Raw genomic sequence first — 25,544 nt, 5'->3', positions numbered from 1 at the left:
GCCAGTAATATAAGCTCGATGGTCAAAAGTAAGTAAAGTCGCCAGCTCGTGCTTAATCACAGAAAAGTCACCAATCGCGGGAAATGAAGCGTCACTTCAAATTTTAGTGAATTAAAAAAAAAAAGGCAAATGTGTTGGATGAATATTATTGTTTGTAGTCTAATGCAATATCTGAGTTGGAAAGGTAATTGTAATCGTTGATTTGAAGAATAAAAAGTAAAGTTGGCTTCGTTGAAAATATGTGGAAAACCACGACATTTTTGAAAAAAAAGTCGGGATGGCCAAAAAAATAGAAAAACCGGGACTGTCCCGGGAAATACGGGACGTATGATCATTCCGCATATTAATAATTTAACAACAAGAAAAATTAAACGGAAGAAAAACGTCTCATACACCAGTATATGCGGTATTTTAGTTCTTGACGGACACAAGGGTGTTGACCATCAATTTCCGAGCCCGTAGTTGAAAGTTCTTCGGAAGTATAGGAAAGTTGAAAAATTCCGATACTGTTTTCTGAATCGATAAGATAATCTTTGGATGCGTGCGAAGGGAGAAGCGAACAGACGAGACGAGTCAACAGCAGCAGGAGGGTGGTAACACACAGTTGTTGTGTAAATGACGTAGGAAGTTTTTAGCTATTAGTTTGATATTTGATTGAAATTTGCCTATGGTTATTTAATCGCGCATTTTAAGCAGACGAAAAAATTGTCGTGAGGAAAGAAACTATCATTTCTGGTCGTCGTCATTTTCTGCTGTAATTCGCTGTCGTGTCTTTTGGTCAGAATTTTATCGCTATTATTATTTATTTATTTATTTATTGGCTCTCGGATGATTAGGGTTAAGCGCTTTTCTCCTATTCATTGGCTCTCTCTTCACCAAATATGCGACTTCATGTTCATCATTCCGTGGATTTTTGTCGTTGCCCTTTTTTCGCCCAATGTCGGGGCGAAATTTATTTCTTTGGCGAAATTGCGTTTTTGAACGTTTGTTCTTATCGTGTCAAATCTTGTGTGGCCTCCTCCTACTCGGTCACAAGCTGGAAATACGAGCTCTGTCGTGGAAATATTAATTGTGTTTACGGTAAATTTATATTCGGCGGATAAAACACGAGTTTATTGCTCGCTGAAACATTTTTTTTTCTACGCGAGAGTTTTTTTTGAACGAGGCTTCGTCGATTCCCCCCGTGAAGGAAAACTAAGATTTTCATTTAGAAAAAACATTTGATTACTATGAGATAGGGTGCTGATGTATTCATTTCCTCTGGGAGGATATTCTCAATTTATTGCGTTATTTTCTCACCGAGGTCGTGGGGAATTGTTCTCTCATTATCAGTTAATTCCTACAGAATTTCCCCCCTCCCTTCCTGTTAAAAGCTAGTAACTAATTTGTGAAATATATTTTTATTCCGTAAAAGTATGAAGTGTGAAATCTTGAATAACATTTAGCGTTGCTGTTTTGGGAATCTTCATTGCAATTTCAACATTCAGTGAAAATGCTTTTCTTTTCGAGTGCTTGTTTGTTAATGTATATGTACACCTACCTGTATGTTTTCATGTTTGGTGGTTGGTTAATTTATCTGCAGAGTATTCATGATTAGTCGTTTTTTTGCAGGTGAGCCACAACAATGGCAAATCGCGGAGGTGCGCAGAGACCTAACACATCTTCCCAGGGCAAGATATGTCAATTTAAGCTAGTGCTGCTTGGAGAATCTGCCGTTGGAAAATCAAGCTTAGTTCTAAGGTTTGTCAAGGGTCAGTTCCACGAATATCAAGAAAGTACAATTGGGGGTAAGACTTTTGTTAGTTCCGTAACACTATTGAGTCGGGTCATTTATTATCTTCATATATTTGACTTTAAATGTTTTTAAAGTTTGTCTCGTAGCATCAAATACTTTGAGTGTAATGCATTAAATTTTTGATTTATTGGTAATATTTGATCTTTTGAAGTAATCTAAATTTAATTCTTTTTTATATATATATATATATTCAAACCATTTCTTCCCCGAGTTTTTTTCAGCCTACTAATGAAATTTTTTTTTTTATTGTTGCTAATGTTAGACACTGCTTATATAAGTATTGCAATCAATTCAAAACGTTATCTTCCAGAAAAGCTGTGTGAGTAAGTAATATTCTTAGGTTAAAATCAGGAGTGACTCGAGAACCGTATGACCTCTTGAGCAATTATGGGGACACCCAATCCATGATGAATGAAAACCTTGAAAGAAAAAAATTTTGTCGTTGCATGGTATTGTGTGTTCTATGGTATTGGCCAGAATAAAATGTTTTGTTCGCCAATATATTGAGAGTGATAATCTGCTTCATTTCCAGGTATTTTCATGAGTGGCTTATATGGTGGAACTTGATTAATTCAAATTTTAGATAATTCAAGCTTTTACAAACTCTTCGAGTTTTCTATCTAATTTAATGTTAAAATTTCTTGTTTGAGATTTTTTTTTAATGTTTTGGACGAGATTGTTTTGTTTAAATCAATTATTTTTTTCCTTCAAAAAATCATGATTGACCTGACCTGAACTTTTTCCCCTGAGAAGTATTGGTTCATTATTAGTCAAAATTTTTCATTTTTACTACATTTTCTATTGTACATTTTGATGGTATATCTTTAGCAAATTCATGTATGAGAATTGCGTCACACATCTAAATATAATTGTATCATAGGGAGGGGGGTTCTAATCCCCAACCCTGAGGTGAGATTAGTGTTATTTTCCATGGAAAAATTTAACCCCCCCCCCCCCTCAAAAAGAAAAAAAAATTAGTCCCACCCCCTGAAAAAATTCTGCACACACCTGTGGTGTATTATCTAAGGTTTTTCTTTTTCCTTCACAAGGAAGCAATAGTGAGGTCACCATCGTGTTAAGGGCAGGTCTTATAATCCAATAGACACCAGCTGTCCCTAAATAATAAAGACTAGTGTAGTTACATTACCTCAAAGGTATTTTCTTTCCATAAGACAAGAAGCAATACATCTCGTACTGTATATTGCCACTAGGTTTAATATTCAATAGTTTTTATGCTTTCACCTTACTCCTCCCCCCAGTTTATCAAGGTAGGTAAGTGATTTATCCAAATTTATCGGTTATGTACAGAGTGATTATAACTTACATCTATTTATGGCCTACATTTTTATTTGATCAGCGGTATAATATATTTCGTGCAACCACATCTTGGCACTTCACCAGCATCAGTGTGTGGCTAGCACAACTTTCATCAAGGTGCACATTGCAACGCCAGCAAAGCAGCTCCTGAAGAACGATTTTGAAAATTATAGGATGATACAATACCTGGCCTCTACATTCACCTGACCTTAACCCTGGCAACTTTAGGCTTTTGGGGGGGGTGTAATGTGGGTGGATTGTAAACTTGAATTGAAAGCACATCCACGTCATTGCCATGACATTCTGATCTGTCGTTGAACAAGTATTTTTCACTCTTCTTAGCCAGAATACTGTGAACAACATACAGTGAAACCTTGATATAATGATACTCTGCAGACATCATTGTGGAGAGAATTATTTTTATATTGAGTATTCGTTGTGGCAAGGTTTGACTGTATTTAAAATTTGTTATATAAGTGATAGTTATTTGTTTAATGACTTCATTATTGTGATATTCCATGAATTATGAAATGGTGCGATGTTAATTAAATTAACTTTACCCAGGCTGGCTATCATTTCTATTCTGTTGGTGAATTTCGCGTGTGTTAGATGAGCACAGCGCCAGAGATGTCACTGACGTGCTATAACGTGTCAAATACCTGGAATTTCGGAAAAGGACTCATGAAAATTTTGTTCACGCATCCTCCGGGATGAGTTTTCTTAGTTCTAAGAAGAAGAAGAAATAATATGGAGAAACCTTCCCAACTTCCCTCTATTTATTTATCGATCGCGCGACCTTGAAAGTGTTTTTACTACTTTGTACACTGTATTGATATACACGCGGGTTGTTGAAGAATAAGATGAGGGATGTCTAGTTGCTTCCCTGAATGAGGGGGCCATGTAATTATCAAATTTTGGAGTTTTTATTCCCCTGCAGATCTTTTCCCTTCCTAAAATTACGGTACTTTTGCAGCTATCTGCCGGCATTCAAAGACTGTCTATACGATGTAAATTCGCCTTGTTCTTACAATATTTTGAACGCACATTTTTTTTTACATCGTAAAGGACTGGAGCGCCTATTCAAATTGTAAAACTTTCCTGAGCTGGGGTGAAAAAAACCAAATCTGTATAAAATCTACCTTTAATACCCACAGTTTTGTCATCTAGCAGTTATGTGGTGGTCACCGTTTCGTATAGCGAAAATCATGGGTGTGTATGCAGAATCTGTTTTCAGAGGGGCACAAGGATCTAATTCACAAAGTTTGGGTCACTAACACTGGAAAACAATTTTAAATTAACAGATAGTATAAAAATTTTTATTCCAATATTTTTTAATTCCCTACAAAAAATATTTTAAATTTTTGTTTGGGGGGGGGGGGAAGAGGTTCCTTATAATCTCCCCCTCCCCCCCTCTCCTGAAATTTTGGGTTTGAACCCGTGATTGCACAAATAGTAATTGGTTAAAAATGTAGTTTTCTAAGGTTTTAAAGTTTGAGTTGGTTATTCCTTTGAAAAAAAAACTTCTGGTTGCCATTGCGATCACACAGACCTACAACACAAATATGTGTACATTAAACTTCAAATGCACGCATTACCAGTTTGGAGGATAGATCAGATGCCGCTGTAATTTTAAGTTACCTGATTAGGACCCAGGTTATTAAAAAAAACCTGGGTTCTTTTTGTGTGAAAGTGGGTCTCTCTCAAAAAAAAATTTATTCTGAAAAAAATTATATGCTCCCATAATTCACTGGTATCTCTGAATTTTTTCCTGCATGCCCCAGGTCTTTGATCACCTGTTTATATTTTGTCATTGAGACAAAGCGGCGGGCCATGTTCTGGGTAGGAGGAGGTATCTGTGAATCAAGTATAATTAATTTCTAAAAACATGTTCTATCCAAAGGTTCATTTACTTTCATTGTCTACTTGTAGGAAAAGCTTGCGAAGAAGCTCATTCATATTAGCACTGAGAATTTAACATATGGAATTCCGCACATGTAATAAATGTAAAACAAATATGTACTGTTGATCCTGCTTATAACGTTTCACCTATTTAGAATGTTTTTCCTCTTAGTACAACTTATTTTTGTGGTCCTAACAATAAGTAATTCTCTTTAAGATTTCTCGTTTAAAGTGTTTTCTTGTTTATAACATTTTTTATGATAGTTTTTTGAAAAATGTTATAAGCAGGATCCACTTTAACAGTTGGAAGCACACATTTATATATTTACTAATAAATCAATTCCTTCTGATTGATTTTACATTTCTTTAAAAAAATCTTAGCACTTTCAATATCTTCTGATCAAATTTAAAGCAAATTAGATTCTCTCCTCTCAGACACTTATCTTCAGATTCCCTATTCATATAAATCCTTGCGAAGCGATTTCCTGGTAAAATGATTTTATTTTCCGTCCCTGATGGTCCACCATTCTGATCTGTCGCCATTTAACTACCACATATTTTCACACCTAAATATGGGAGCTATGTCAGATTTGTGTTGGAAAAACTTAACAGTGTGCTTATGTGTGTGGACCCAGCATTTGGCGTTTTGTGTTCAGTAGGTGGTGCCATCTATGTAGCGCCCCAACTAGATACTTTCTCAAATGGGACAAGCACACATTTTTGCACATCCATGTAATGTAGAAGCAGTTATAAAGGGGGAATTTGGTGTCCCCCAGTCCAGAGCCCGGGACACTAGGCCTGCCTGTCCCTCCACCCTTCCAGTTGTGGCCCTGCAAAATTCGAAAACCTTAGAAAATCACATTTTTGGACCTATGTGGATTACCATTGCGCAGTCGCGGGTTCTAAACTCGGATTTTCACCAAAAGCAAAATTTGGGGATGGGTTATGAGGGGGCCTCTTCTCTCTTCCCCCCCCCCCCCCAAGATCAGTAATTAAAATTTTTTTTAGAGAATTAAAATATTAGAATAAAAGAATTTTTTATACTATCTTAATTTAAAATTCTTTTCGAATGTTAGTGACCCAAACTTTCTGTGAAGAATTAGATCCTTGTGCCCCTCAGAAAGCCGATTCTGCGTACACACCTGTGATTTTCGCGATGCGAAACGGTGACTACCACATAGTAGCTAGATGACAAAACTGTAGAGTTCAAGGTCGTGGAAAAAAACCGAATCTGTAAAAAACTCGATCTCAGGAAAGTTTACAATTTGAACGGGCGTTCCAATCTTTTACGATTAAAAAAAAATTCATTCGCAATATTGTAGCAACAAGGCAAATTTACGCTGTATATAGACACGCTATCTTTGAATGCTGGCAGATAGCCGCGAAAGTACGGCAATTTTCTGTATGTGACCGGAAGGGAGCACACTGTTAAGTTTTTCCAACACAAATCTGACATAGCTCCCACATTCAGGTGTGAAAATATGTGAGTTAAATGGCGACACACAGATCAGAGTAGTGGATCATCAGGGAGGGAATCTTAATGAGAATTACTTATTTTTTTACGTATAGGACCACGAAAATAAGTTTTACTAAGTAGAAAAAGTTTTACATGGGAGAAACTTTATAAGCTGGATCAATTGTATATTTGTTTTAGATTTATTACATGTGCGGAATTCCAAACGTTAAATTCTCAGTGCTAATGAATGAGCTTCTTTGCAAGTTTTTCCTAGTAGTAGACAATTAAAGTTAATTTACCTTGGGATAGACATGTTTTTAGAAATGAATTATACTTGATTCACATGCAGATACCTTCTCCTACCCAGAACATGGCCCACTGGCCAGTTAAATTTTTTTTGAGAGGGACCCACTTGCACTCAAAAAGGACCCAGATTTTTTTGAATGACCTGTGTCCCGGGACCCAGGTAAAATAGATTACAGTGGCATCTCTGCAGCGCTATCAATCTTATGTTTTAAATGTTTTTCATTCCAAAATTTTTCCTTCGCCAAACAATGGCTTAAGGAATATTCATGTAAATTATCAAGTCATTCTGACCAGTACTTATTTTACAGTGTTTTAAAATCGGAATTTTGATTATAATCAATCGCCCTGCTATCGTAAATCATCACTAATTAATCTACATTAATTATGCTTCATTAAGCACATTGCATTTGCCTAGTTTTTATCACAGTTTTTGTTTGTCCTAATTAAGCATATTGAAAGTAACTTATAATAACATATTAAGAACTTTCAAACTTAAAACAATTCCTTGAGTTGAGCTATAAAATAATTAAATTGCAAAAGTCAGTTTTTGTTAAAATGTAGTTAAACATTTTATTTCAATTATTAGAAGTTTGAGTGATTTTTCAGAAATTTTGTTTTATATTTAAATGCTGTTTAAACCTGGTTAAAAACCAACTCTGGTTTTTATAATTCAAAGTTGGAGGAAAAGAAATCGTATTTTTATGAGCAAATTTAGTTTGGAAAAATTCTATAAGATGCCGAAAAAAGACACTGCTTTTCTTTTTCAAGTTTAACAACAAATTTTCAAGAGACCAATAAAAGTTTGAAAATTCAGTTTTTCTTTTTTTTATTATAATGGCCATTTTTACATTGTTCAGCTGGAGTGCGTCGAGACTATGAAAAGCATAATCAGTATTAAGTGGTACAATCTATAGGATCAAGGTGTAGCATTCAAAATCTTAATCTTATTGCAGTCATTAAGAGTATGTGACATGAATGTCGCTCTCCACTTGTTAATACAAGATATACAGAAGACTGGATGTTGTAAAGATATTTATTATTTGAGATGTTAATTTTTTAAGGAAGGAAAAAACTCATCTCTGCCTCTACCGAGAGTCGAACCCGGGTCCCTCGATCGAGATGAGTTTTTTTCCTTCCTTAAAAAATTAACATCTCAAATAATAAATATCTTCACAACATCCAGTCTTCTGTATATCTTGTATTAAGAGTATGGAAAGTTCAGATTGTAACACGTTAATGAAAGTATATTTCCTCATAAGAAGGATAAGCCAAATTTAGGAAACAGTTTTGTAAGGGATGATCATTGTTTCCATAAATCAGGCTTTGAACATGAAGAAATTCTGTAGTGATGCAGATTCCAGAATAGTGGAATAATGTGGCAGCTAAGATCAGTTATTATAGATGTGCAAACATCGTAAGTAATCATGATGTGGCACAGCTTGGAAAAAGGTTGGCCACCCCTGTCCTAGATTAATGTTGATGATTAAGTTGTAATTTGTAGTCATTTTGCTGATCCAGGATAGAGAGATTAATTGGATAATTCAAACCTTTTTCCAGTGACTTTGGACTTTGAATTAACCAAGTTTAATTATGTTGGAAGGGAATAAAAGATGTTTCACGTGGATGGAAATTTTCTTTCTGGGCTGCTCCAGCAACAATAAGTGTTGGAAATTATATCCTTGCATTTTTTATGCATTTGTTCCTACGGAAATGAATTAAGGCATCTATTAATCACAACTGCAGTGTTCGCCTTTAGCTCTTCAAAAGTGTGGCATTTATTGTTCTTGTAATACCTTTGATTAACTAACACCTTGGCTTACAACTAGGATTTTTTCATGATATTTATGCCTTGGTCATCGAATACGGATTCAGCTGATATTTTCTTGGATGTAAATTTTCTCTGAACATGGCAGTCATGTTGTGAGCCTCAGAATCACTTTCCATTCTTTCAAAAAAACTTATTTCTTTCAGAAATCTTGAGCTATTTCATGTGCAATAAATGATGTAAATACGAGAAAAATACATAAAAGAGCCTAGACCTAAATGATTTCGTTCACATGTTCTTTCAGTGAGATTCTCATTTTAAAACTGAACTGTCTAGACATTATAAAAGAATCTTAGGTCTGCATGTACGAGACAGAAATTAGCTGATGAGACCACATAAGATTACGCCTACAAACGTGGCTGGGCTGTGAACATGGTGTAGCATGAAAGGATTTTCAGTTTCTCCTCTTCCTGTAAATTATTTAGGTATCCAATTATGACTAATCATTTCATTTTCAATCTGTGGTCAGTTTGTTTTTTTTAGTGGTTTTTTTATGTTTTATAAAAGTTATCGTCAAATTTTGGACCTAACCTGGAATGAATTAGTTTTATGTAGAAACCTATGGGGAATCGTGTTTCAGCTTACAAACGCGATTTCAGAATGTTCTTCTTTAGCTGAGGGAGGTATGTTATAGACACAAGGTCTAGCCACTTGAACGAAGTACTTAGACTTCAACATTGGTGAAAACATATGCAGTCTGTTTGAAATATTCTCGAAAAAGTAGTCTGGATGGGTGAAAATTTGACTCATTTCAATTTTCATATAAGTTCTATGCCAGATGAATGTTTAAACTCTTTCCTGGTGCTTTGTTCCAAAGTAAAGTTAAAATGTTTAATCAAATGCACTGTATTTATGAAAATAAAGAATGAATGCTAATTATTTTTTAGCTTCAAATATAATTATATAATATATCAATATTATTCTTTATAATATTGCTTCAAAATATTTTAAGCTATTGAATTATAATGAATGTCAATTGGCGTATAAGTAAGCTGACCATATTTCCTCGATAAAAATATGGAAAATTTGGTAGTTGTCACCAAAGATGTGAAAAGGTAAGCAAAGTTGCTAATTATTAAAGCACTATTGCATTGAAGCAGTAGATTTATAAATGAATTCTATGGGAAAAAACGTTAATATAACAAATTAAATATATTCATATTTAAAGTCATAATTATAATAAAATTTATAAGATTGGGAAAATAATTTTAGTAAAGAAAAATTCAAATAGGCTGTTAAAATATGGGAAATGAACATTTTTATGAAAAAGTCAGGATGGCCAAAATTACAGGAAATAGAGGTCATATGGTCACCCTACATATATGGCTAGATGCATTTTGATTTTTATTGAAGGCAAATTTCAATACTGTTTCAAACATAAAATGATTTCTGCTTAAATGTGATTTGTGTATAATGATTATTACACAATGGTTTTTTTTTAAAGCAAGACCTTTAGAATTTGATATTGTGTGCAAGTTGGAATTAGAACTATATAATTGTTTTAAAATTACATATCTTTAGTAAATTGACATTTCGAATATGAAATCAAAAATGAGCAGATGTTGAATATAAATTGAAAAAATCCAATTTCACTTTTTTTTTTGAAGAAATCTCGATTTTTATCAACCATGGTGTCCTTGAATTTTTTAAGTTTGCTTGGAAAAGTGCTTGAATAGCCCTTGAATTTTTTTTTCTTCAAAAAGAGTATGTTGATAAAAAGTCAAGGAAAAGTTCTGTGCAAATAAAGAAAACCAGAGAAAACAAATTCAAAGTTTGGAAGTTAAAATTTTAAATTATTTCTTTTCTTTCGGAGTTTTTGTGAGGGGAATGATCAGGCAGGTTTTGCTAGGAATGCTGGATTAACAGCTACAGCTTAGATCATCTGAAGACAATTTCGAGGAAAATTATATCTTAGCAAAATAGTGAAAAGTGTAAAAAGACGCCGTTGGTTGTGCAGATGTTTTGAATTAACACCATTTTTTATTTTGCAACTTATACATCCAAGTGATATTTTTTTGAAAATTTGTGGACTTTTTAATGTAATTAGTTATCTCATTGTTAACCTCAAAATGTGCTTCTATGAGTTTAGATTTGTTTTTTTAGTGATGTGAGCTTAATTTTTTATGTTGGTATTTTCCTTTAGCTGCATTTCTGACGCAGACAGTATGTTTGGATGATACAACTGTGAAGTTTGAAATATGGGATACAGCTGGTCAGGAACGGTATCATAGTTTAGCTCCTATGTATTATAGAGGAGCTCAGGCTGCAATTGTGGTTTATGATATTACGAACCAAGTAATGTATATTAATAGTGATTATTCATGTATGATACAAACACGTTTATTAGATCAGGGCTTGACAAACTTAGGGTTGCAATGGTGATTGAAACAGTTATTTGGGGGGGGGGGGAGGCGGCTTAAAATTTTGTATTTGTAATGTCTTTTCTCACTTGCCTGGGGTGGGAGGTGTCTAGAACACAGGTTGTTGGGAAAACAGATGTATGAATTAAACTTTTACAAATAGTTTTTCAAACATTTTGGGATAGTGTGCCAGGAAAATAAATGCAGTGAAACAATTCAGCATGATTCAATTTGATTTTGATGACAACACAATTTGCCCACTTTATCTCATCAACATGGAAATGGTCCCAAAAAGTTTAAAAAATAATTTAGACCATTATTTTTATTTGAAACAAATTCTTAGCTCTTATGAAATTTCAACCTTTTTTTTCATTTGTCAAGGTTTTTTAAAATTTGTATGTTTTGCCATCTTATACATCAATGTTTCCCAGCTCATGGTCTGCAGAGCCCTGGTGGTCAGTGAGGACTTTGTGAGGGATTCGCAGAATCATTTCCATGTACTTTCATGAATGACACATTTTGTACTGTAAAGTTGTAATTCAATTTTTTTTATGTATGCAGATTATAAAAAAACAATTGCTTTTTTGTATTTTATGGGAGGGTGATGTCGATATTGACTTTCTGACCCTACAGGGGGATTCGCGGAGACTTGATCTCTACTACAAGGAGTCTTGTGAAGCATTGGTCTGTACTACAAGGGGTCAGCAAAACATTGACCTTCACTACGGGGGGGGGGGGGGGAGTGGTTTGCAACATCAAAAAGGTTGGGAAACATTGCTATAAGTAATGTTTTTCTATGGTAAAGCGTTATCTGTACAAGGGAATTACTTGATTATTCTGTCATAGTACTAATCTTCTAATGGACAATTTATACATATCAATATGTGGAGCACTCGTCCCCCAGGGCATTCCTCTGTTTTAAAGGTTAGTTCATAATTGGTCCTATTTATCATTATTTTAGCACTTTTGTTTTTAGTAAAGTTTCTCTCAGAAAATGTAGAACTTTTATGTACTTAGATATACACGTTTGCCGTATTTGTAGTGCTCATATTTTCTGATTGAATGACTGAAAAAAACATTTTTAAATTTTTATAAAATATTGAAAAATGTTAAGTCAAAAATCTAACTGAAGTACTTTTTATTTATCAAAAGTATTCATTGAGCATTTCATGTTACATTTTCATGGTGCTATTCATTAAAAGTGCATCATCCTGAAGAAATATTGTTACTGTAGGCAGTGTATGTATTGAAATGGAGGATTTTGAATAAACTGCCCTATCTGGAAATAGTTCAGGTGTGCTAATAACCTTAGTGATACTGAAATCATACCGGATAATTCTTGAATGAATTCTAAGGACAAAGGATTTGTTGACACACATACCAAAAAGTAGAAAAGCCTGGTTCTTCTCAACTTTGTTTTTTAAAAAGGGGTATTTTATTTTCCTAATGGAAAAAAATTTGGTTACATTGAATGCTTTGAAAACTTTAAGGTCTTGGTGGGGGAGTCATCTGTTACAACATTAGTTGCAATCAGATGCAGTGTGTATAAAATTTATGAAGAAGAAAAAAAATTTTTTTTTTCATCTAGGATACTTTCAGCAGAGCAAAAACATGGGTGAAAGAGCTTCAGCGCCAGGCCAGCCCAAACATTGTGATTGCCCTTGCTGGAAATAAGTCTGATCTAGCTGCAAAACGAGCTGTTGAATTAGAAGTATATCCATTATGTCATTAAAAATTTAATTTTAAGTTTCTTTTTGGTATAGATCAGTGTTTTTAACCATGGTCCCTTTAGACCATATTTTCTTCTCCTGGCCTCTCACCTTATCCAGGGCACCCTCTTTCTTCAGCCGATCCTCATCCAGGAGTTGAAGCAGATTTATGGTGCCATGACATAGGTGCCAAAATTAACATCCTGCTTCAGTAGTGTATTTGTTTTTGTCCGCACCAAATAGCACTTGTTTGTGAATATATGTTTTTGTGTGTACTTGGAAACTTGAATATTATTTTATACATGCTTTGTATGTATCAGTGTCACCAATGATGTGTTCAGCATCCTCAAATTCCCTGAATTATGGAAAAGGGCTCCAAAAATTTTTTTCCCATGTGCCACAAAATTATTTCTGAGAGCATGTTTTATTTCTCCACGTATTTCAGCATCCCTTATTTAAATTACCAGCTCCTTATTGAGCTTTTCATCGCGAAACACTCGATAATATCTGTGGTCGTGCAACTGAAGATGGTTTACTCTAGTCTACCAACTGCAAATATGAGGCGGTTTCTGTTTAAAAAAAGAAGTCTCCACTGCAAGCAGCAGAAATTGCTAAGGTCTATCGTCATTGCGTCAAATTCAGATGTTTCCTGAAAATTTTTTTATTTCGCGAGTAAAAGAGTGCTAGTCTGCCAAATAACAATTCCTAATTTGTGAATTTGCCAAATAACAAATGTTCACTTGCCAATGTCGCCAAATAACGAGTACTAAATTGCCAAATATCGTGTTGATTCTCCTGAAATTTTCCTCAATTTTGCAACAATTTCTTTTTTGAGTATAACAAGAAAACAATGGGAATCATGCCCATAAAATTAAAAAAAAAAAATATTTTGAATATTCCTGTTGTATGTGTTCCAAGAGATGAATAGTTTCTCCAAATGTGAATAATTTCGTAAAGAATCTTTTTCAGCTTTGGTTTTTTTTAATATTCTGAATAATTTTCTGGGAATGAATATCACTTAGAACCTTTACAATTTATGTGACTCTGTTATTAATACTTTTAACCAAAATGTTAATCAAATGCTGTTCTATTTTTGACCCAAACGTGATGGTTTTAAAACACATTGGTGACAACAGAAAAGTATGGGTTATCTGCATGTGGATTACTTTATGAATTCTTATAATGCTGGGTAAAAAAATCAAAAGTTATAATTTCTAAACTGTTTTACATCTATATTTTTGAGAACAGCAAAAATTTAAAATGTGTTTTCATATGTTCCCTTTTTTTTTTTTTGCTGTAAAACTCATAAGTTCTGAAGTTTGTCATGATTCCTTAAACATGTTTAAAAACTCCTTATAATTTTTATTTAGGAAATTTTATATGAACCCTGAAGTTGTGTGTGGTCCCTATAGAAAAAAATTAAAGTAAGGTCCCATTTCCCCTTCCCCCATCATTCACTGGTATCCCTGTGAATCAAATAATTCATTTCTAAAAACATTCAATCCAACGGTTCATTGGTAAAAATTAATTTACCAGCTTTTTGATTAGGTTCTTTGACTTTTATTGTCTACTAGTAGAAAAAAGCTTACAAAAAAAAAATCTATCAACACTGGGAATTTAACATATGGAATTTAATATATGCAATAAATCTGAAACAAATATAAATAATTTATATATTTACTAATAAATCAATCTATAAATTCTCTTCTGATAAATTTTTTATTCCAGAGAAAACCTTAACTCTTTCAATAATTTTAATTTAATTGGAATCAAATTTTCAAGCCTGTCTGTAAACTATTCTCAAAGCAGAATATTCCAAAATCTGTGACGTACATCACAGAACAAACTGGAAGAATGTTAAGAAAAGAGTAAAAAACACTTATCAGGATTTTCACAGCAAAATTTCAGCTTGTGTATATTGTATGTTAGGCATAGGTGATGGAACCTGGGGCTCACAGTACTTAGGCCATCCGAAACAAGTCCCTCAATAATTTATGAATAAACAATGTACCACTTGCCTTTTTACCCACGAAGATGTTCTCGAATCGAGTAAATATGATCCATCTAGCAAATCTAGTCCCCACACCCCTTAATGTTTTTTTCAAGGTGTGTGTCAAAACACATTGAATAAAAAGTTATCCAGAAGTTAAGAATGCCAATTGGTTTAATAGGCAAAGAATTTTTTCAATTTCTGTGAAAAATAAGGTTTACACACCACTTCTGATACTATGGAATGCTGCAAACAGCCATGCGCGCTGCAAGTTGGCCATCCTGGTATAGGTTACGTTTATTCAACCATGATGAATGATCAGAAATCTAATATGGTTATTAATTTTTAAAATAGAGTTTTTCAACAAGTAAACTGTCTCATATTAACTTCATTAGAGGCTTTTAAATATTTTCGTTTTCGAAACTTAACTAAAGGTAAAAAATACAAGATATACAGAAGACTGGATGTTGTGAAGATATTTATTATTTGAGATGTTAATTTTTTAAGGAAGGAAAAAAACTCGTCTCTGCCTCTACCGGGAGTCGAACCCGGGTCCCTCGATTGCCGGACGAGTGCTCTGACCACTAAGCTACAGAGGAGATAGAGATTTCCCTTCGCTAGAGCGTATATATGCCGAACGGAACCGTGCAGTAGCTTAGTGGTCAGAGCACTCGTCCGGCAATCGAGGGACCCGGGTTCGACTCCCGGTAGAGGCAGAGATGAGTTTTTTCCTTCCTTAAAAAAATTAACATCTCAAATAATAAGATTATTTTTCTTAGATTCTTATTATTCTAAGATTCTTTTATAATGTCTAGACAGTTCAGTTTTAAAATGAGAATCTCACTGAAAGAACATGTGAACGAAATCATTTAGGTCTAGGCTCTTTTATGTATTTTTCTCGTATTTACATCATTTATTGCACATGAAATAGCTCAAGATTTCTGAAAGAAATAAGTTTTTTTGAAAGAATGGAAAGTGATTCTGAGGCTCACAACATGACTGCCATGTTCAGAGAAAATTTACATCCAAGAAAATATCAGCTGAATCCGTATTCGATGACCAAGGCATAAATATCATGAAAAAATCCTAGTTGTAAGCCAAGGTGTTAGTTAATCAAAGGTATTACAAGAACAATAAATGCCACACTTTTGAAGAGCTAAAGGCGAACACTGCAGTTGTGATTAATAGATGCCTTAATTCATTTCCGTAGGAACAAATGCATAAAAAATGCAAGGATATAATTTCCAACACTTATTGTTGCTGGAGCAGCCCAGAAAGAAAATTTCCATCCACGTGAAACATCTTTTATTCCCTTCCAACATAATTAAACTTGGTTAATTCAAAGTCCAAAGTCACTGGAAAAAGGTTTGAATTATCCAATTAATCTCTCTATCCTTGATCAGCAAAATGACTACAAATTACAACTTAATCATCAACATTAATCTAGGACAGGGGTGGCCAACCTTTTTCCAAGCTGTGCCACATCATGATTACTTACGATGTTTGCACATCTATAATAACTGATCTTAGCTGCCACATTATTCCACTATTCTGGAATCTGCATCACTACAGAATTTCTTCATGTTCAAAGCCTGATTTATGGAAACAATGATCATCCCTTACAAAACTGTTTCCTAAATTTGGCTTATCCTTCTTATGAGGAAATATACTTTCATTAACGTGTTACAATCTGAACTTTCCATACTCTTAATACAAGATATACAGAAGACTGGATGTTGTGAAGATATTTATTATTTGAGATGTTAATTTTTTAAGGAAGGAAAAAAACTCGTCTCTGCCTCTACCGGGAGTCGAACCCGGGTCCCTCGATTGCCGGACGAGTGCTCTGACCACTAAGCTACAGAGGAGATAGAGATTTCCCTTCGCTAGAGCGTATATATGCCGAACGGAACCGTGCAGTAGCTTAGTGGTCAGAGCACTCGTCCGGCAATCGAGGGACCCGGGTTCGACTCCCGGTAGAGGCAGAGATGAGTTTTTTCCTTCCTTAAAAAAATTAACATCTCAAATAATAAATGTCTTCACAACATCCAGTCTTCTGTATATCTTGCATTAACAAGTGGAGAGCGACATTCATGTCATAAAGGTAAAAAATTTAGATTATCAGTACTATGCAAGTTACAGATTGTTGTTTGTTCAATTGTGAATGTGAACGGACCCGTTGTATAACTTTTACGCCAAGTCTGGTGGCATTGATCCCACAGAAAATGATTCTTATTTTTTAAAAAAACCTATGCTGTTTGAAATGTATAGAAGATCAAAATTGTGAATCATTTCATTCATGATATCCAGGATACCCAACTTGCCATACTTAACCAACTCGCACTCTTATTCCAAAAGCAAGATTCTTTCAGTATCCAAGTCAACGGATTATCCGAGCGACTAAGTGCTGTAGAAGATAAATTTCTGCATATTGAGGATCTCCAACACCAAGTCTTAGACCTCTCTGAACTTCACTCTTCATTTGCTTCGAAAGTTATTGACCTTGAAGACCGCTCGCGTCGGTCGAACCTAATTTTTCGTGGCATCCCGGAGGAGGCCTCTGACATTGAATCTACCTCGACTCTTGAATCTAAAATAATTAAATGTTGCTCTGATATTCTTGAACTTGAAATTTCTGCCTCTGACATCGACTGTTGCCATAGAATTGGCCCTAAAAGAATCCTTGGTCCTAGACTTTCAATAATTAAACTTAATAAATTCAAAATCAAAACTGAAATTCTCAAAAATGCTTTTAAATTAAAAAACAGTTTCAATCTCTGAGGCCCTTTCACCTGAGATGTGCAGGCTACGTTGGCAAATTTGGGGGCCTCCCGAAAATTCCATGACTCCTGATTGAAAGTTTAACTCTTTCACAATTTTGCTCTTGTCAACAACACTAAAAAATACATTTTGGATCCCAGCATTAACAACATTATCCCGTTTTCCCAAACCCATTCCAGTATTACTCCTCCCTCTGACCTTCCTTTGCCTGTTCTCCCTTTAGTCCTCGCCTCACAAACCACCCCTCCTTAATTTCTCATTTTCCACTCCAAAATAATCCTTTCAGAATTGGTACTGTTAATACAAGAAGCATAATCAATAAAATCTCTTTCAAATCCATCCTCTTGGCTCATAATCCCAATTTCCTAGCGGTTACAGAAACATGGTTGCATAGTAATATCAGCAATACCGAATTCCTACCATCAAATTTCTCTACTTTTCGTAAAGATAGAAATACCCATAGAGGGGGTGTTGCCCTTGTTTTTAACAGTTCTATCCCTCAAATTGAAATTCCTCTTGAATCAAATATTGAAATTGTTGGTGCAGAAGGCATCACCTCAACTGCACTCCCATTGTAATTTTTTCCCTTTACATACGCCCTTGCCTCGGACCCTCGCTACTTCATTGAACTTGAAACAATTCCAGACCAATTTCATAATTCACATCTTCTAATTATGGCCGGCGATTGGAATCTACCCAATATAGATTGGTATAAAATGCAGTCCCTCTCGGGAAACCATGGTATTGACAATAGAGTTCTTGACATTTTCCTCAAATTTAACCTGGTCCAAACCATCTTGGAACCTACAAGAATATCTAATCACTCAATCTCCACATTAGACCTAATTGCGGTTTCCAACAGAATCCTGGTTTATCATTTTTCTGTTTTTGATGGCTGTTCCAACCACAAAATTTCCTTTCTCCCAAAATTCATTCGTATCCACTTTCCTGACTTCATTTCCTCTTCTAACGATATTCAATGTCTCTGGAGTAAATTCAATGCTGTTATCGAAAAAATGCAAAGCCACTGTTCCTACCAAATGCTCCTCATCTAAAAGTTTCTTTAACCCTTGGATCAACCGTGACATTATCCATCTGAAAAGAATTCGACGTGATGTCTCTAAATTCAAATTGAACGACTCCCCTTAATGATTAGTGAGAAAGCCAGCTTTGATAAAAATAACTTCTATCTTTATTCTCCATGCTGTACAGGTAACCCTAGTGTTTTAGAACACCGCTATATTTTTGATTATCTATGTGAATTTCCAAATTTGCTGAGAATGTTAAACAACGTGGCAGGAATAAACTGCAAACTGAAATGTAGCACTTTAAGTGTGTATGTGAGGAAGTTGAACTTCTGAAAAGCTAGAACATAGAACACCAGTAGGAATGTTGTGTGAAGAATATGGAATCAGGAAATCTATCATTTATAATCTTCAGAAAAAATAACTTCTTTTGGATCCTACAAAAAATGTTTGAAAAATAAGTCTGCTGTAACAAATAATTTTGTTACAGCAGAACAAACATGATTCAGTCACCCTGAGCAAACATTTTTGCTGCCCCCGCAACTTTAAAATTTGATAATTTTGTGTAATGTGTTCTTTGTTCCCACCTAAAATTGCTGCCCCCTTTAAAAAATTGAATGTTACTTTATGCACTATATTGCTTTATTAATTATTTGAAAAAGGAAAATATGTATCAGTACTCAATGATACCTTACTGCTCTTACTATGAAAACTCAGGTTCCACTGTATTATCCAGATTATTGTCTGGCAGGGTTGTTTGGTTTAAACCGTGTGGTTTTTTAAAAATCAAGTGGCCTAAGTATCATTTTTTTTCCTTGAAAAATATCATATTGGTTCATTATTACCCAAAATTTTTCATTCTTACCACATTTTATATTCTTGGGGTACATTTTGATGGTATATCTTTAAATGGCATAAGATGGTATAAGTGGTTTTTTTCAAAAAGTCATAAAAGTGGCCTGAATGTGTATATATTTTTTTCATATGAAGTATCTTAATTATTTAAAGTTATATACAAAAGTCAAAATTTCTCATTCTTACCACATTTTCTAACCTTTGGCTACATTCTGATGCTCTATCTTAAGCAAATTCATGAATGAGGATTGAATCACACATCTAAATGTAATGGTGTATTATCTCACAAGGTTTCTTTTTCCCTTCACAAAGCAGTAGCAACAGTAGTGACACCATCATGCTAAGGGCAGGTGGTCTTATAATCCAATAAAGATGTCCTTAAAGGACAAAGACTAGTGTACTAGTAGTTAAATTACCTCAGACATTTTAATTTTCTTTCCCATAAGAAGTATAGCACATCTGCTACTGTATATCTCCCAATCTTAATATTCAATAGTTTTTTTTTGATACTTTCACTGTTAAGCCCAGTTAATCAAGGTTCTACTGCTTATTAGTAACTGATTTATGAAAAATAATCAGCTATATACAGGGTGATTATAATTAAGGTTTTGATTCCACAATTACACAATAAGTACTGGCCAGAATGACTTGAAAATAATTTGCATGGATACTGCTGAAGCAATGGAAATTTCTTTTGCAAAAGAAAAAAGTGCAAGTAGATGATACTGCACTTGGCCAGCAGTATAATCTATTTTATGCAACCACATTTCGGCATTTCCACAGCATCAGTGTGGATAGAAAAACTTCTATCAAGATGCACATTGCAATCCCAGCAAAGCAGCTGCCGAAGACCCATTTTGACAATAACAGGATGCAACTTCACCCTTGCAACTTTTGGCTGTGTGGGGTACTTCAAAATGTTATGAACAGTGGTCAGATTGCAATCTCCAGCGCATCCCCTATATGTTAGAAGTTCCTCAGGAATATTAACGTGGGGGCGCGTTTGGTTTAATAAAGGTGAATTGCAAGCGCATTCACATCATGACCATGGCATACTCTGATCTGTTGTTGAACAAGAATTTTTGCTTGCTTTTTTTTATACGTTCACCTCATAGCCAGAAATGGATAACATATTTAATATTTCTTGAGTAAGTTGTAGTTATTTGTTCAATTACTTCGGTTTTTGTGATGTTTCTATGAATTATGAAATTGTGCAATGCTATAATTAAGTTATCATTTTGCCATGACTGGCTATCATTTCCATTCTGCAAGCAAATTTCCCACGTGTTGGATGTCATTAATTTTACATTTTTAAGTATTTTTTCCCCTTTACCAAATAAAATTCCATTTTTTCAGGAATATTAATGTCAATTTTCAAGTCATTCTGACAATCGTTCTTTTTTTTAAAGTTTTGAAATCAGAACCTTAGTTATTATCACCCTGTATATTGTAAATCATCACTAATTAATCTGCATTATTTATACTTCATTAAATACATTATATTCACCTAATTTTTATTATAGTTTTTCCAAAATGGCTTCCTAATTAAGCATACTGAAAGTAACTGGAGAAAGCATCTTTATATATATGATTAATAATAACATTAAAATAATTTTCAAACACAAAGTAATCCATTGAGTTGAGCAAAAAATAATTAAATTGCAAAAGTTGGTTTTCGTTAAAATATAAGAAATATTTATTAATATGGGAATAGTATTAATTACATTAAACATTTTATTTTAATTATTAGAAGTTTGAATGATTTTTCAGAATTTTTTTTTTCATGTAAATACTATTTAAAACAAAAAAAACCGGTTTAAACCAAAAACGGTTTTTTACCAACCCTGTTGTCTGGAACTTTTATGTATAACCTATGTTCAGAGGAGTCTGGAATAGAGGTGCTACTGTACTAATATCAATCACAAGAATTAAATAATTTTACATTTATTTGGAATTTAAATGTTCAAGTGTGGCTGTGTGGACCATTTATATCGCAGACCACCTCTGGTCACCTTGAACCCATAGGTTGAGAAAAGCTGCTCTACCAGGTCATTACAGTACGTTTTTCAAAAGCAAGAGCACTTGTTTCGATACTTGTTAGATGGAATTTTTAAGTTAAAGTCCCCCCCCCCCCCCCCCGTATTCGCAGGGGTTATGTTCTAGGGGTGAAACGAATACGAGAAATCCATGAATAACTGAAACCATGGGTTTTTTCCCGTATATTTCGTTTATTTAACATCATGAGAAAGAGCAAGGTGACGCAGAGGTAGAAGGGAATGTAAAAAAGGGTGCAGCGATTGTTGGCGATGTTTTCTGGAAGAACATTGTGCTTTCTGTTTGCTGTTTCCTCATATCAAGTATGTTGGAGCATGTTGACAAGGCTTCCTCTACTAATTTTCTACATGTGAAGAATGTAAAATAGAGGGATCTATGCCATGAAAATAATCTATTGTTGATTTCAGCTTGCGAAGCCCTTCTGCTATGTTACTTGTGAACTTGTCTTCTACTACTTGATCTTCATCTGGTACTGCTTCAGTTTCAGAACCAGTCAGCTGTATTAATTCCTCCTTGGTCAGTCCAGCATCAAAAGAACTTTGAATGGCATGTATTCACTTTCAAGGTACCTCCTGACTTCTGGAACAAAACGCTGTTTAAACCAATCCAGGCAAAGTTTTCGTAGTCCAAGCTTTTTTATTGTTCGTCCAAAATACTGGGAGCTGTGTCTTATCCTTACCTTAAATGCAAATTAGAAAATGATATTTGGCGTTATCATGTACCCATTATGCATTTGCACAAAACATAGGAAGTCTATCCTTATTGCCTTAAAACCAGGAGATCGCTTTTCTTCTTGGGCCTTAAATGTTCTTTGCAGCATTTTCTTCCAAAATAATGCAGTTTTGTCAGCGGAAGTTTTGTCCTTCTCTTTAATAATTTTCTGCAAAGTCTTTGGAAATTTTCTAGTTGCTTCCTGGTCGGCAGAGGCTTGATCGTCTGTGATTTTTACATTGCGTGATCCGAATCGTTTCTTAAACCTATGAAACAACCTATACTTGCATAAAATTCTGATGAAATAAACGTTTTACCAGCCCTTCCTTTTATAGAAGAGTAAAATTTTGTCTTTTCTGTTATAATATTACAATCATTTGGAATACCTTTTTGTATCAGTCTTGTACTCACAAGAAAAAGCATTTCATGTACGAGAAACACATGAATCTCATAGGCAATGCAAAGTTTTCACTGGCATGGCTGAACAAATTTCAGATTCTTTTTCTTGATATATCTCACCATAGATTCATCGATTCCGTAATGGCAGACCACAGCAGGTATTGACTGACTTTCATCAATACATCCAATTTTTCTTGTCAAGTTTTCATTTTTTTGTCTTTTCAAAGCATTCTTATTGCGAAGAATTATAATCGCACGCAACTCAAATTTTGTAAACAAAACAAGTGAATGGTGATTGCTGAGTGTTGTCAAAAAAATTTCTAATAAAGGGAAAAAACATTGAATATGGAAACCTTGAATACGGGGGGGGGGGGGCCTGTATTCAAGGTACATCATTCAATTAAAAGGTACATCATGTACATTAAATACAGTACTTTGATGTACTGTATTTAATGTAAATTAAAAAATTGTTTTTCCGTTTTTTATAAATTTTCCCAATCTATTTTGAAATGATTTAAATTAGTAATTTTTTTTTAAAGAGACATGCACATAATACAGGCCTGTAAACTAGGCTGGGAGCAAGCGGGACCATGAGCCAAATGAGAGGGGGGGGGTATGTATCCGATCCGATTGCAGAGTTGTGTGTTGTGTACATACAAAATTTTTGAATCATTGAATAAATGGGGGGCAGGGGCAAAAAAGTCTGTCCTGAGAAGGCACATTATGGCCTTGAATAAGATACATCAAAGGAACGACAATACAACAGAGAAATAAAGAAATCACTTCACATTTTGTAACCTCGGGTGTTGGACTTGTCTCATATTTTTTGAAACAAACTATTTCATGGTCTCATTTTACTTTGATTATGCTTCAGTATGAATAAACTAGAATGTATCACCTATTCACTGTTATACCTATTTATGTTGCTATAAATTATTCACTTGATGTAGGAAGCTCAAGCGTATGCAGAAGAAAATGGTCTTCTCTTCATGGAAACATCTGCTAAGACAGCCATGAACGTTAATGATATTTTCCTAGCGATTGGTAATGATTTATTTCTAGTAACTTCACTGCTTTAAAATTAATTTAGGGCCGATTGCATGATGCGTGTCTTCCAAAAATCTGTAATGCAAGTGTTGTAAAGGCAGATTGCACAATGTGGTAACATTGTGTATCAAACTTGGGCATGAATTTCATTATGCAGCAGTAAAACAGAAGTGTATAATAACGTGTATTATAACGAGAAGCTCCAAATTAATTTCTCCTTGTATTAATTTTGTTTCTTTTTTCCCCTCTTATTTGTTTTATAGCAAAAAAGTTACCAAAAAGCGATCCATCATCGGGTAATGGTGGTGCTAATGATCCAAGAGGACGAGTGCTAATGGATGATACCCAGCATCAACAAGGTGGCTGTTGTAAATGATAGACTGGACTAATATCTCCCTTCAGCTGCATCTGTTTTCTTATTTTTTAAAGAAAAAAATGATAATGTGTAATGTACATTGGGAAAAAAAACTTGTATATATATATAACACTTCTTAAAAGTTGACTATTTGAAGCAAAGACCAGTTTCCTTGTGTGTATGAAAGCAGTTTTTCATATTCTGTAGCAAAGTCATCTGTGTACCATGTTGTTTGCTGGTTAAGAGCAGGGTTCACATATATACACACACACGTGTGTATTTGTATTCAAATTTTAATGCATGTAATTGTTATGTTTCCTATTGATTTCTTTTTCTTAATACTGGTGAATTTTTTTAATAGCTGTTTTTTTTTTATAAAAACCAAAATTACTTTGATGTGAAAAATTGGAATTTAGTGCGATATCTACAGTCCAGATTTAATTTTTTCCCCTCTTTATGTGTGCGATAGATTCCTAATTTAAAAACATTGGGAAATTTGGATGTTTCCACTGGTAATTGATATTAAGCTGCTTGTGTAGTTTGTATGTTGCAATGAAACTATGCAATGAATATTTTGAATACAATGAACATGTATAGCAATACAGGCATATACTCGATGGGTGAACATGGGCTGCATGAAAATGACTTACTTTCTGTAATCTTTTTTTTTTCACAATTGCTCAAAATTTTGTAACCTATCTATTCTGTCTCGTGAGGAATTTCAATCCGAGGCATTGTTACATTCCATGAGATATCTTTTCCTCTTTCAGACGTATTGGTGATATTGAAAATTTTGAAATTATTTCATTACATGAGGTGCGATAACTTTGCCTGGTTGCTTTTACGTTACTAATATTTTGTTTTTCCTTAAATATATCTTTGTTTTCTCTCTTTCACCCAAATTTTGCCTTGTGGAAGAACGATAAAAAACACAGATGCAGACTCGAAGCATTGATTAAAATAAGGATAAGGTTTTTAAAATTTTTTTTATTGTTAGTGCTTGTATAAACAACAATTTTCTTCGATGATCAATTTAAATTGATACTCGGGCACCAATTTCCTAAATTATATATTTTCAGATTAAAAAAAGATGAAGCTAATATAAACCTATAATTTTGTCATTTGTTTTTAAAATTTTAGTACATTCCAATTTTAATAGTAATTTTTGTTAAGAAAATTTGATATTTTATTTACCTCGCTGAGGAGTTTGACAATTTGCTTTCATTAAATTTTTTTTGCTTCATGCAGTTAGTCCTCTGACAGAATTGATATAAGTTTCTGGTTATACTTTTTAAAAAGAAAATACAATCAAATTAAATCAATATCTAGATTTTTATACTTTTTATGTATATCAATTGAACTCTTAAAAAAAAGTGCATTAACTATCTGGACTGTGTTAAAGAAATGTGTATTTGGGTTTGATGATTTGTTAGTCTTTTTTTTTTTAGTGTTTGTTATGCTTAAAAGAAGTTTGAGAATGTGCTGCTTCATCAAGTAGACAGTGAAAGATCGGAAGTTTTTAATAATGTACAGTATGTGTATCGCAGTAAAAAAAACCTTCATTTCGTTGAATTGTAGTAAAAATTAAGAACAAACTGTCATTGCTTATATATTCCATGAATTGAATTAAAATGCTATTTTTTGTTGCTGTGTAATACA

At 34.0% G+C, this 25,544-nt stretch overlaps 1 protein-coding gene across 2 annotated transcripts; it reads left to right on the top strand.

The window, feature by feature from the left end:
* Positions 1 to 555: 555 nt before the first annotated feature.
* Positions 556 to 25,544, top strand: Rab5 (RAS oncogene family member Rab5). Of its 2 annotated transcripts, none has more exons than XM_089244321.1 (6): positions 556 to 777; positions 1,612 to 1,787; positions 10,742 to 10,893; positions 12,547 to 12,669; positions 23,434 to 23,527; positions 23,794 to 25,544. In XM_089244321.1, the coding sequence occupies exons 2-6, from the start codon at positions 1,625 to 1,627 to the stop codon at positions 23,904 to 23,906; spliced, it is 645 nt and encodes a 214-aa protein (XP_089100447.1). In that variant the 5' UTR covers positions 556 to 777; positions 1,612 to 1,624; the 3' UTR covers positions 23,907 to 25,544. The 2 variants fall into 2 exon arrangements, with proteins under 2 accessions (XP_089100447.1, XP_089100448.1); XM_089244322.1 differs by having other exon boundaries at positions 567 to 620.

Source organism: Pholcus phalangioides, unplaced genomic scaffold (assembly GCF_987345545.1).
Source record: "Pholcus phalangioides strain wild (caught in Gottingen) unplaced genomic scaffold, Ppha-v1.0 ptg000015l_1, whole genome shotgun sequence".
NCBI classification, from domain to species: Eukaryota; Metazoa; Arthropoda; class Arachnida; order Araneae; family Pholcidae; genus Pholcus; species Pholcus phalangioides.
The sequence above is the reverse complement of the archived record's forward strand: the minus strand, read 5'-3'. Positions and strand labels throughout refer to the sequence as shown.

Excerpts from the sequence above, each read along its gene's own strand:
- Rab5 (XM_089244321.1), top strand. The coding sequence starts at position 1,625 with ATGGCAAATCGCGGAGGTGCGCAGAGACCTAACACATCTTCCCAGGGC. Across the intron at positions 1,788-10,741 it reads TCAAGAAAGTACAATTGGGG|CTGCATTTCTGACGCAGACA; the intron begins GTAAGACTTTTG and ends ATTTTCCTTTAG. Across the intron at positions 10,894-12,546 it reads TTTATGATATTACGAACCAA|GATACTTTCAGCAGAGCAAA; the intron begins GTAATGTATATT and ends TTTTTCATCTAG.